This window comes from Coregonus clupeaformis, unplaced genomic scaffold, assembly GCF_020615455.1.
Source record: "Coregonus clupeaformis isolate EN_2021a unplaced genomic scaffold, ASM2061545v1 scaf0238, whole genome shotgun sequence".
Taxonomy (NCBI): domain Eukaryota; kingdom Metazoa; phylum Chordata; class Actinopteri; order Salmoniformes; family Salmonidae; genus Coregonus; species Coregonus clupeaformis.
The window spans coordinates 261,387-274,374 of record NW_025533693.1 but is presented as its reverse complement, the minus strand read 5'-3'; the positions used below and the strand labels follow the sequence as shown (position 1 = coordinate 274,374).

The following is a 12,988-nucleotide window of genomic DNA, read 5'->3' as shown; positions in this document are numbered from 1 at the left end:
ACTTTGTAATAGGGTTTATTTGTGTAAAGCTTCCTTCATTATCGGACTGAAATGAAATAATTTATGTATGGGAGGATGTAAAATAGGAAATAGCCAAGTTTACAAACTGCGGTGTCAGACAGGAGACAGTTCTATAAATGAACAATAACAGGAAAAAACAAAAGTTGAATTCAACGAATCGAAAACACTAATTTAAGACTGGCAGAGAGAAAAAAATGACCCCGGTTCTTAAAGAGAACAATGGTGAGACTAAATAGAATATGAAAAGCATGATAAGTAGATGCTCCGACTGATAATCTGCACAGTGAAAATAGTGGCACAGAAAAGCCATTCACGATTTATTCAGTGTTCATTGCCTGCCTTGTAGAGGATATCGCGACAATGTGAGTCATTGGGCTATTGCTGGCTCTAGCTCTGTCATAGTTCTGAAGTTATAATAACATAAATAAAGTAGTAGACTATAACATCACTGATAATGATAAACAATTATTACTCAATTTACGAATTCATTTGCAGTGCCAATGCTTCATTAGGAGAAAGATCATTTTGAGAATGTGGACAATAAGCTTAGTTAATACTTTTTGAAAAGAAAGGTTTGTGTTACATAGCCAATATCAGGGTGTCCCAAAGCAATGAAAGTGTGTCCAAATAATGCCCAAATTCCATCAGTGACAGTCTGCGTGAACTGTCTACTATAAGCCACCAATTTGCTTCTACAAGACTTACTTACATCTCTACACGTTGGTGAAATGGATTGGGGGAAACAACATTTTCATTTGGCTAGTCAAAACTGTTAGGTAAAATATGTTTCATCTTGAATGCGCACTTGTGCCATATAGCGTTGTGAACAGTAAGTACCCTCCTTCATCTCTAATAAAAAAGTTGTTTTGCCTTTTCGTGTATCTCTAATAACATAGAGATCTCTATGCACACAATGCTTAGAGAAAGAAACACCCCTTGGAAATCATTGATTGGTTTACAAGCGCTCTTGGGGACCCTGAACCCCCCAGTCACAAGCTGATGATTCTCATGAAAACGTTTTCTCATGTTCACGTTTGGGTAATCCTCAATGTATAGGCTAATAACATTCCGTCACTCTATGCTGCAAATTGGAACTTTGAATGCAGTCAGATCTTGGAGCCGTACCTCGAGTTGCTCAACCTTTAGCTTGGCGACCCCTCTCTCCTGGGTTCGCTAGTTCACTAAACGCTGCCTGCTGATGACACAGAAGACGCGTCTTTTTCAGTCGGTTCATTTGATATTTTTCTGTGTCACACAAGTGGGCTGTTTGTTCTCTGCCTTATGGATAATCAAAAAGATCGGGAGTGACATTTGTTGTTGCGTTGGCAGCGATCACTGAGGTACACTGTGGATTATCATTCATTACCATTGTACACATCCAGTACAACTTTGGTCTATTTGTACACGTTTGAGCGTCGACTCTGGAGGTTTTCCCCCATGTCAACTGAGCTTCAGGCCTATACTTTCCCCTGGTTTCGTTTTGGATCAATTCCTTATAACTGATGGGAAATAAACTATTGTGTAAATGAAACAGACATACATCAAAAAGCTTTTCTGGACAAAGATCTAACAACACAAACAAATATTTTAATAATGTATTTAATAACTTGCAGACTTTTCAAGCAAATATAATGGACTTACACGGTTTCTAACTGTCCTTTGAAGATGCACGGTATTTGCCCATACTTCAAGAAGTGACGTTTTTCCTTTCATGTAGTCCTGTGGTACCGCTCTCCATGGTACTGTAATTTGTCTCCGCATTTTTAAGTAGGCTACACATCGCGCTGCATAGGGATTCGCTATGAAAGGGTAATGTTTTGTTTGACTTTTTAACTGTGTTCATGTTAGTTCGGTTGCTCAATATCTTTTCACTGACATATTTGACTGAATACATTTTCGACGTCTTGATAGCTTGAGGTTACTCCACAACTAAGCCTGTAACTTTTGAGCATGTCTTTAAACGTGTTAAATAAGAACAACATTAATGTGTAAAGAGGATGTTTGCATCATACCTTGAATCTGGCAGCACTTTCATCAATTGGCAGGTGGTTGTAGTTTGTTTTGGTCCAAATCTATTGTTCCCTTGGTTCAATCTCTCCTGGTCAGCAAGGCAATCGACAAGTGTCTGTGATGTCCTCTGCTTTCGCCCTTTACCTGACGAGATCGAGGGACACCGTAAACTTAAATTGCCCTCAAGTCTGCACGTGAAAACCCACCCCTTGTCCCCTTACAAAAGACAGCTGGCAGAGACCTATAGTGTATTATGCAAGGGACTGTTCACAGTTCCATTTACTCAACTTTAAACCTTTTGTTTTTGTTGTAATCGGCGTTTAGAAATAGAAATGTGCAAGCTTGAAAGGACATTGACCAAACTGCATGCAACTGTGATCTATACACTGGAGTTGTAGGCTATGCGTTGATAAGCTGTGATAGTCACACTTCAGTGTTTTGAGCTTAGGTGTTTCTGTTACCCATAACTGCACATTAGTCATAAAAAAAAACAGATACAAACCGTACAAGCTATACACTCGATAACCCTATTTGAAATATATTTTGTTAAAAGGAACATGATGACAACATTTTAGCATGCTCTAGGTCTAGGAGTATGCATTTTGCATAGTGCACCACATTACCTAACATACTCGACTATGTATTTTATGAGTAAAATCATTAAAAGCTGTATTCGATTTGTTTAATATTTCCTCAGTGCTGAAACTTTTAGCATTTTCCCAATTGTTAATTTGAATACCAACCACTTGATGATTTTCAAGTTTGATTTGGCCTGTGTCAATCTTTAAAGGGAGAAATCATCCTGGTTTGATTTTCTTTAATGCCTGCTACTGGCAGTTACTGCTGATACCAAACTCGAAGACCTCCTATATCACGTGGGTTGCGTCAGCCAGGCTAACTGGCAGTAGCTGGACAAATCAGCCATTTCAGTGACTATAATTTCTTTATAGTTTTAGTTCTGCTGGTGAAAGAAAATGAAATTGAAAGTGAATGTCACTAATTGTGTCAAATGTATTTACGAAAAAAAATAGTATAACAAAATTTTAGTATTGACTCAGGGGTGGATGTTTTCCAGGTAGGCTACATCACTTTTATTTTAAAGTTAATAGATCAATAGGGCTTTGAAGTAGGCCTATCACTCTTGTAGGATATAAGTCGTGATTGTAACACTTTTGCTCATTATTTGATGGCATCTTCTAAATACTTGCTGATGTGCACCAAATATTATTTGAGACAAAGAGTCTCACACAATTTGGAAATGGTGTCTATATTTATATTTATATAAGCACAATTTAGTTCACATCAATATGTCACTTCTCAGTCAAGTTATTTGACCATTATGGGAAGATGCTCAACAAATAAAATATTTGAAAACCAAAACAGTGAAGTGTCTCTTTGGCTGAGAATTCATGGTAAGCAGTGCAGACGGCCTGCAGAGGGCAGAGACAAAAGCATCCCAGGTTCTGTGAAGGCGGAATTCCTGGCCACACCAATTAGGCAGGCATAAGGGCCTGTCTCCTCTTGGAGAGACACTGAATGCCTGCACTCTTAATTTGGTAGGACACATTTCACTGATTGTTAAGATTGCATGTTCAAACTACAATAGCAACAACAATAATAGTAGCTTATTCAAATTCTTCGATTTCTTCATCTTTGCATCATCACTCCTCTTCTTTTTATCATTATTCTGATGATCGCTTGGTTATTATATTGAATTTGCTCAAATTATGACTTGCTGTTCATAAGCTCATTGTTGATTGATATAGGTCACATTTCCTGTCATATATGCGTATATAAGCATTTGACGTTTCAAATAAAAAGTATTTGCACTCCATATACACTACCAGTCAAAAGTTTGGACACACCTACTCATTGAAGGGTTTTTCTTTATTTTACTATATTTTACATTGTAGAATAATAGTGAAGACATCAAAACTATGAAATAACACATATGGAATCATGTAGTAACCAAAAAAGTGTTAAACAAATCAAAATATATTTTATATTTGAGATTCTTCAAATAGCCACCCTTTGCCTTTGACAGCTTTGCACACTCTTGGCATTCTCTCAACCAGCTTCATGAGATAGTCACCTGGAATGCATTTCAATTAACAGGTGTACCTTCTTAAAAGTTATATACAGAAGATAGCCCTATTTGGTAAAATACCAAGTCCATATTATGGCAAGAACAGCTCAAATAAGCAAAGAGAAACAACAGTCCATTATTACTTTAAGACATGAAGGTCAGTCAGAACGGAACATTTCAAGAACTTTGAAAATTTCTTCAAGTGCAGTCGCAAAAACCATCAAGCACTATGATGAAACTGGCTCTCATGAGGACCGCCACAGGAATGGAAGACCCAGAGTTACCTCTGCTGCAGAGGATAAGTTAATTAGAGTTACCAGCCTCAGAAATTGCAGCCCAAATAAATGCTTCATAATAATAATATGCCATTTAGCAGACGCTTTTATCCAAAGCGAATGTGTGCATACATTTTTACGTATGGGTGGTCCCGGGGATCGAACCCACTACCCTGGCGTTACAAGTGCCATGCTCTACCAATTGAGCTACAAGTAACAGTTCAAGTAACAGACACATCTCAACATCAAGTGTTCAGAGGAGACTGTGTAAATCAGGCATTTGTGGTCGAATTGCTGCAAAGAAACCACTACTAAAGGTTTCCAATAAGAAGAAGAGACCTGCTTGGGCCAAGAAACACAAGCAATGGACATTAGACCGGTGGAAATTTGTCCTTTGGTCTGGAGTCCAAATTTGAGATTTTTGGTTCTAACCGCCATGGCTTTGTGAGACGCGGTGTGGGTGAACGGATGACCTCCGCATGTGTGAGAGGTGTTATGGTGTGGGGGTGCTTTGCTGGTGACACTGTCTGTTATTTATTTAGAATTCAAGGCACTCTTAACCAGCATGGCTACCACAGCATTCTGCAGTGATACGCCATCCCATCTGGTTTGGGCTTAGTGGGACTATCATTTTTTCAACAGTACAATGATCCAACACACCTCCAGGCTGTGTAAGGGCTATTTTACCAAGAAGGAGCGTGATGGAGTGTTGCATCAGATGACCTGGCCTCCACAATCCCCTGACCTCAACCCAATTGAGATGGTTTGGGATGAGTCGGACCGCAGAGTGAAGGAAAAGCAGCCAACAAGTGCTCAGCATATGTGGGAACTCCTTCAAGACTTTTGGGAAAGCATTCCAGGTGAAGCTGGTTGAGAGAATGTCAAGAGTGTGAAAGCTGTCATCAAGGCAAAGGGTGGCTATTTGAAGAATCTCAAATATAAAATATATTTTGATTTGTTTAAAACTTTTTGTTTTATTTTGTTTGTTTGTTTTTATGTTTTATTTGTTTTGATGTCTTCACTATTATTCTACAATGTAAAAAATAGTAAAAATAAAGAAAAACCCTTCAATGAGTAGTAGTGTGTCCAAACTTTTGACTGGTACTGTATTTGCTGAAAAATCCAAGTTGGTGCCACATTGATGTGCATGCGTCATTATTACAATCTTTGTTTGGCGGAAAAGTGTAAAACGTTTAATGTTAATGTTTCACGTTGTAAACGTTTGGCCTAATAATGAATAGAAAAATGAGGCTATGTTGTAATTTTCTGTAAAGCGTTTGTCTTATTAGGAAACCACTAGCCTAACGTCCTACCCCTAGGGTGCAGTGTCTACAAGTTAACACAAGAGATGCTTTCCATAGATGGGAAAAGTCTGTGCTTCCTTACCTGTGATAGCCTATGGCGTATCCCGCCGTCTGCCGTAGTTGTGGAATATAATGCCTTCAATCGCTGGATGTCATTACAGGTTTTACCGCGTCGACTGTGGGAGGGAAAGTTTGCTAGTGCGCTAATGAGCATCTCCCCTTGACATGGCGACAGCCAGACACATCATTGTGTTGTGCGGGTCAACATAAGTCGCCCGGTTGAGACGCAAACTAACTACTGAGCTTTTGTTTACTTGCTTAATGCCACTGAACTAATAAGAGCGCCATGTGCCTGAATAGATGTTCTGCGGGAGCACAAAGGGGAACAGGAGAAAAACATGATCTGTGTGGGAATATGCAGAAGGGGCCAAGCTGCATGGTAGCCTCAATTTCTACAATTTAAATCAGTTTTAACTCCTGATTTCTGTATGCTTCCTATTAAGTTGAATGAACATGTCCCATAAAGCCGATATCAACATTTAATTGGGGGTTATCAACCGTTAATTTTTCATTTTTGTACATTGTTTGTTGGCGGGGTGTAATTGTGGGTCTAAAATATAGGCCTAGTGAATAACCCAGTTGCAGTTATAATGGCAGACTACAACCTTTACACTCAAACTAAATGGATCCTGTCTCTTTATTTTCCTCTTCAAAAGTGCCAGGGGGTCCCACATTGATGATGGGTGAATTTATTGATTGTGTTGGTTAATTATACTGAACAAAAATATAAACGCAACATGTAAAGTGATGGTCCCATGTTTCATGAGCTGAAATATTTTTTTTTTTTTAAAGATCCCAGAAATGTTCTATATGCACAAAAAGATTATTTCTCTCCAATTTTGTGCACATCCCTGTTAGTGAGCATTTCTCCTTTGCCAAGAAAATCCATCCACCTGACAGGTGTGGCACATCAAGAAGCTGATTAAACAGCATGATTACACGGGTGCACCTTGTGCTGGGGACAATAAAAGGCCACTCTAAAATGTGCAGTTTTGTTACACAATACAATGCCACAGATGTCTCAAGTTTTTAGGGAGCGTGCAATTGGTATGCTGACTGCAGGAATGTCCACCAGAGCTGTTGCCAGATAATTGAATGTTCATTTCTCTACCATAAGCCGCCTCCAACATTGTTTTAGAGAATTTGGCAGTACGTCCAATCATTTTACATTTACATTTTAGTCATTTAGCAGACGTTCTTATCCAGAGCGACTTACAGTTAGTGAGTGCATACATTTTCATACTGGAAAATCAGCCTCACAACTGCAGGCCAGGTGTAACCACGCCAGCCCAGGACTCCACAACGGGCTTCTTCACCTGTGGGATCGTCTGAGACCAACCACCCGGACAGCTGATGAAACTGAGGAGTATTTCTGTCTGTAATTAAGCCCTTTTGTGGGGAAAAACTCATTCTGATTGGCTGGGCCTGGCTCCCCAGTAGGTGGGCCAGACTTCCAATTGGGTGGGCCTATGGCTGCGCCCCTGCCCAGGCATGTGAAATCCAAAGATTAGGGCCTAATGAATGTATTTATTTCAATTAACTGATTTCCTTATGAAATGTAACTCAGTAAAATTGTTGAAATTGTTGCATGCTGCGTTTATATTTTTGTTCAGTATATATAATTCTCGTCTAATGCTTTCCCGGGAAATATCATATATTTTCGTCAGCCAGTGGATATTAGGCTACATCAGAATGTAGATTTTATTGTCCGGCTGATAAATGCATATCTTTGTAGGGCGACCGCTTAGCCTAGGCCCTAGTCAATAGGCTATGGAGATGAAGATATGATGATTTGTCCCGTCAGATTAGATGAGATGCAGCTGACAAAGGCTAATTCAAGTACTTCCACTTATCCGAAGTCCCACATTCCTGTTAAGTAATATTAGAGTTTGGCATTCATAACAACCTATAGCAAGGTGTTACACTTTCTATGACACATTTTCTTTTTCAGGAGGGATTTCCTTGTTTATTGGATCTGAGGCTTTGGTCAGTGTTGAAAAAAAGCAGAATGTCTCGGGCGACACGGCTTCCCAGGTTCCCCCAGAGACGTTCTATTGTCATGCTCAGGAAGCTTTCAGACCCTCAAGGTATAGGATAACACTTCTTTATATGCTCCTATAGATTTAGCAACACAGTTAGTGGTTGGTTGCTAGGTTCAGATTTTCATATAAACTTTAATTAGACATTCAAAGACAGATTCAGTGCTTGCAATTAAAAAACACTCACTTTGAAAAAAATATCTTATTGTATCCCTAACACTTTCTCTCTCATTAAAACAGGTGCAGTCACTGTGAATGAGTGAGCAGGGTACAGTACTGCACAGAGAAGGGATTGGTTCCCCTGAGAGAGTTCCATTCTGCTGGAGGCCATGAGAGCATTCTACTTCAGGACTGTGGGATCACACTAGTGGGGTTGGTGAAGGCAAGCTACAAAGTCCTGGTACTTGAAAATAAAGAAACAACCATTCAGCTTTTAAAATGTACATTTTGCCATCAGTAGCCTATATTGTTTTTGAAACTGTGTAATAATCACCTCACCTTGACAGGAGTAACTCAGATGCTAAAATTAGACCCCCCTCTTAACCCCAGAAGCCTTTTTAAACACAACGTTCACAGGTTAAATATTTCCTTATGACATTAATCCAAATACTTGATAGTTTATTGTTTACATGTTACAGTGTTCACTATAGCCTCATGACTCAACATTCACCATAAAATAATTGATTGGTGGTGAAAAAAATCATGACAATTACATATTTGTGTTAACATAGAGTGGAACAAAGCTGCATCCCCCATGCTCTGAACAGAACGGCAATCTACGAGCAACATGGAAGGCCAAAGCTAGGTCTACCTGGTGTAGGAACAGTGGTGTCAGAACTGACAGAGATGAACCCAACCTGTGGTGAAGTGCAAAACATGGTCATGGGCAGGACAAAATGGAGTCCGCTGAGTGTGGTCTCATGCCCAAAAAGGGACAAATAGGATTCAGTAAGTAAATTTGATGTATTTTGTCTGTTCAGTTGTACTAGCTAGTTACACCAATTAACAAAACAAAGTAATGTTTGACAAGCCAGATTGACCATTTGTTTTGACAATATCTATTGTTACCATACATTTGAGTGAGGGGTACGCCTGGTTGGTTACAACAAAGTAAAAAAATAATAACATTGGTAAATGTAGAAACAATCTCATCAATAACTTAAAAAACACAGGTACCAAATAAATATTCATATCATTAGTAATTTACAAAGTACTTCTCGCAGTTTACAGACAGTAGACTATCACATCATAAGTACATTTCAAAATAAATGTGTTCCCATGTTTTTACTTGTTTTCTTTTTACGCTAATATGAAAAAGTGCTTTGCTGTAATTCTACTTCTCTGGAGCATACCACCTCCTTGGTATCTGTAAGCACATGAATGATATCCAGGTCTTACTCTAACTCATTTTCCCAAAATTAAAGCTGCTGATAAATGAAACTGATATTAAAAAGAACTGTACACTTATATACATATATTATTTATGATCTTTAAAAAGTTCCACAAGAACACAAAAACAATTTGTCTTTTTCCAGGTAATACAACAATAAGAAGATATCCAGCTGGGTTGACTTTGGTCACATTCACACGTGTATGTACAAAACAAACACAAACCGTATCATCCTTTCATACTTGTGTAGTGGTAGATCAAACTTTAGCTGTATCTGCCTAACTCGAATTCCCAGGCAAATCTTGTGTCGGTATTGCAATAGTTGTGGGGGATGGTTCAAGTTGCATGTATCTCAAGCAAGGATTTTGGCGGGAGCTTGTACAACAAAGTATAGCTTGCTGCCACTGACTGATCCAAGTGAAATGTTCTCCTTCTAAGGCAGATATTTCATTTTTGGTCAGTTTCATGTGCCGTAAACTGGTGCTCCTCAGCTGAGAAATAGGGCCTACTGCTCTCAGACAGTGGCTAGTGTCAGTCTGTCACCAGGCCTCTTGGTTCTGCCCTTTCTACCCCGGGCCCGGTGTCTCCGTCTCCGGTGCTCAGCCCGGTCCATAGGGGGACTCTGCTGTCCAGCTGGGTGCCTCTGGCTGTCACGGAGCTTTTGCACCATCTCATGGTCCTTATTGCCTAGCACTCGAGGCAGGAAAAGGGAGGCTTTGTCAGTGCTGCGTGTCTTAAAGCCCCTCCTTGGCCGGCCTTTCCCATTGATGGACACATACCACTGCCTCTTGGCACTGGCTCGTCGTTTGCCACTGCCACCCCCTGCAGGGGGCTGCAGGGTGGAGTGGTGTCGTGAAGCATAGGTGTTGTAGCCCAGCTCATGAATCCGCTCCAGGAACTCACACTCCTGGTTGAACACATCCTGAAAGAGAACACAATGTCAATTAACCTTTCATCATGGTCAACCTTTCATCATTGTCAATCAGTCCTTTCATTAATCCTTTCATTTATGGCCTTGGACCAATACTCAAATAGACATGAATCTATGAAATCACAATTTCACATGATTACTGCGAAAGCTATTCAATTAGGCCTCCTTGATTCACGGACATCTACACACACACAGGTTTGTTTTTCTATCTTTGTGGGCACCGAACAATTGATTCCCATTCAAAAACCTATTTTCCATAACCCCTAAACCTAACCCTAACTTTAACCCCAAACCCTAAACCTAACCCTAAACTTAACCCTAATTCTAACCGTAATTCTAATCCAAAACCCTAAACCTAAAATTGCCTTTTTCCTTTCTGGTCCCCACAAAGATAGTAAAACCAAACACAGACACCCACACAAAGGCATTCCATTTGATTGATCATATTGCCTTACAAGGATGATGGGCTGCTTCAAACTCTTGAGAACTATAGCAGTGACCAATTAGTTGGAGCAGTCACACAAGCCTTGTATAAGAGAGGTTGAATAGGGAAATCACTACAATTTGGTGCAATTTTATGCAAGATAAACACCACAATGGCTAGATGGAATCAAATAGCGTTCCTTTTTACCCGAATCCTCTAAATGCATATCTAGATATCTTGGCAAATGTGGCATAACACTTACCGAGGCGTATAGACGTCCTTTATCATTCATAGCCAGATATCTCCCGGAAAATATCCCCTTTATCGCGACCACTCCAACATCCACTGCTGTGATCTCCATGATGCCTGAAAAAGATGAGACCAAATGTTATGCATTGATGCATTCTGAAGAACATTTACATCCAGCTATAGTAGACTATAGGAGTAGTAGTACTCTCCTTCATGACGCTATCATTTTGATGACATGCAGTGGGTTCCCAGTTCTCGGGCTCCATTACGCACAGAACATTGGGCTTATCTGGATAATAAACGTTATGCGTTTTGGTAAAGTGCCGGATGTAGAAACACAACGACTATGAAATGTTAATAACATAGCTTGTACTGTGTACATTTTTTAATTGTTGTTTGTAATGTCATCACAAAAGTCAATTTGCGCACAAATAATTTTGATTTATTAAAAGCCAATTGGATGTTTAGAAGATGTAAGATTGAAAAATATTACATTTGGGTTTATTTGCTCCATCATCCATTGATTAGTCTATGTAGGTTATTCAGTGGTTTCGGATAATCGTAATTGATTGGATAAATACATCCGCTACGACCCAGCTATTGTGTCTCTCATAGTCTGTTAATTCTGATGTTCATATGGAAATAGGCCTCATTTTCGAGTTTGGGTTTGGCTAATGGGCGCTCTATTGCCTGATAAGTGACTAGGCCTAAGTGTTTAATAAAACAGGTAACAAGTGTCCTCTGGTCACGTTTTCAAAGATATACAAACATGATTACACTGCCCAAGTCAAATGTGCAAGAGAAAACCATTCAGCATACCAATTATCTGTGAACGCCGTAATTGTGACCCTGATGAAGTAGCCTGGGGGCAGTTTACGTGGGGAACAGTGGGAAGTGATCAGTTTTGGAAAGATTGCTTCACAAGTATGACAGCTTACCTACTGGTGTTGTCGTCTATATGATCTACTGTACCCCATAGGGTAATTCTGTTTTATATAGAGCATGCCTGACCTATTTTAAACCAACGTTTTCCCACAGAGGCAAATATACACTTTAAGATACACACACATTTCTACATCTTTCATGAAAAATAGTCAAAATCGCATGGAATGGTAATTCCAGCGCCACACAATTAAAACATAAATTATTGCATTCAACAGATATTTCCATTATAATTTAGTTATTCAAATGCTTATAAAGACAAACAGTGTTCTTTAACCACATGATATCTTCAATATAAAACAAAATATATACACTCTTAGAAAAAAAGGTTCTAGATAGAACCAAAAAGGGTTATATTGCTTGCTTCATATATTATGGCACCCCTAAAGGTTCTATATAGAACCCTTTTGTATGGGGTTCTTCTTCACTCAACCAAAATCGGTTCGATATAGAACCCTTGGGTTCCATAGGGTTCTATATGGAACCAATTTTGGTTCTTGATAGAACCTTAAGGGGTGCCATATATGAAGCAAGCATAGAACCCTATTTGGTTCTACCCATAACCTTTTTTTCTAAGTGTAGGCTACACATATAAAATAAATACAACATGAATTAAAGCCTATACTTACTAAATTGGTTGTTTTCCTCAAGAGAACCGTCTATTTTCCCGCTTGGATGTATTTGCAAATGATATTTAGTTGCACAGTAAAGTTTTCTGCATCTTGGTGCTCCTCCGAGGTGCTCGTAGACTCCACCGCGTCCCCCAGCATCTCTCCGCTGCCTTGGGTCACACGCCTGGCCCCTGGCACAAGGCGCCCCTGATGTCCTAGCAAGCCTCGGAGACAGATAATCCTGCTTGCTTTGGTCCAAGAAACTCAGCAACAACAGGAGCTGAATTATAACCATTGTGGCATGGCTGTATATCGTAAGATTCTGGCAAGAATGGATAGAAATGGCATCCGGGGTCCCATTAAAGAGTTGGCGTTTGCCTTTGCCGTAGTGTCGGCAAAACCCAATGATCCTGCCCAAGAAACATTGGCAAGTAGGTGTGTTCCCCAGCCGTCTCTTTATCTGAAGTGATCTGGTGAAGCCGTGGTCATCGATTAGGGCCGGCGCGTTTACAACAGTGTGGTCTCGTTCAGGCGGTTGTCGTCTCCTTTGCTCTCCCTACAGCGGACTGTAAAAACTTCTGGATCCTACAAGGAGCCAATCGGGAGATTTCGCTGATCGACAGCGTGCACAGATATAAAAGAACCT

At 39.8% G+C, this 12,988-nt stretch overlaps 1 protein-coding gene across 1 annotated transcript; it reads right to left on the bottom strand.

Moving 5' to 3' along the window:
• Window positions 1-8,422: 8,422 nt before the first annotated feature.
• LOC121557687 (fibroblast growth factor 3-like) lies at window positions 8,423-12,892 on the bottom strand. The gene is made up of 3 exons (XM_041871190.1): window positions 12,361-12,892; window positions 10,803-10,906; window positions 8,423-10,107 (listed from the first exon to the last, which is right to left on the bottom strand). The coding sequence occupies exons 1-3, from the start codon at window positions 12,635-12,637 to the stop codon at window positions 9,700-9,702; spliced, it is 789 nt and encodes a 262-aa protein (XP_041727124.1). The 5' UTR covers window positions 12,638-12,892; the 3' UTR covers window positions 8,423-9,699.
• Between the last annotated feature and the right edge of the window lie 96 nt (window positions 12,893-12,988).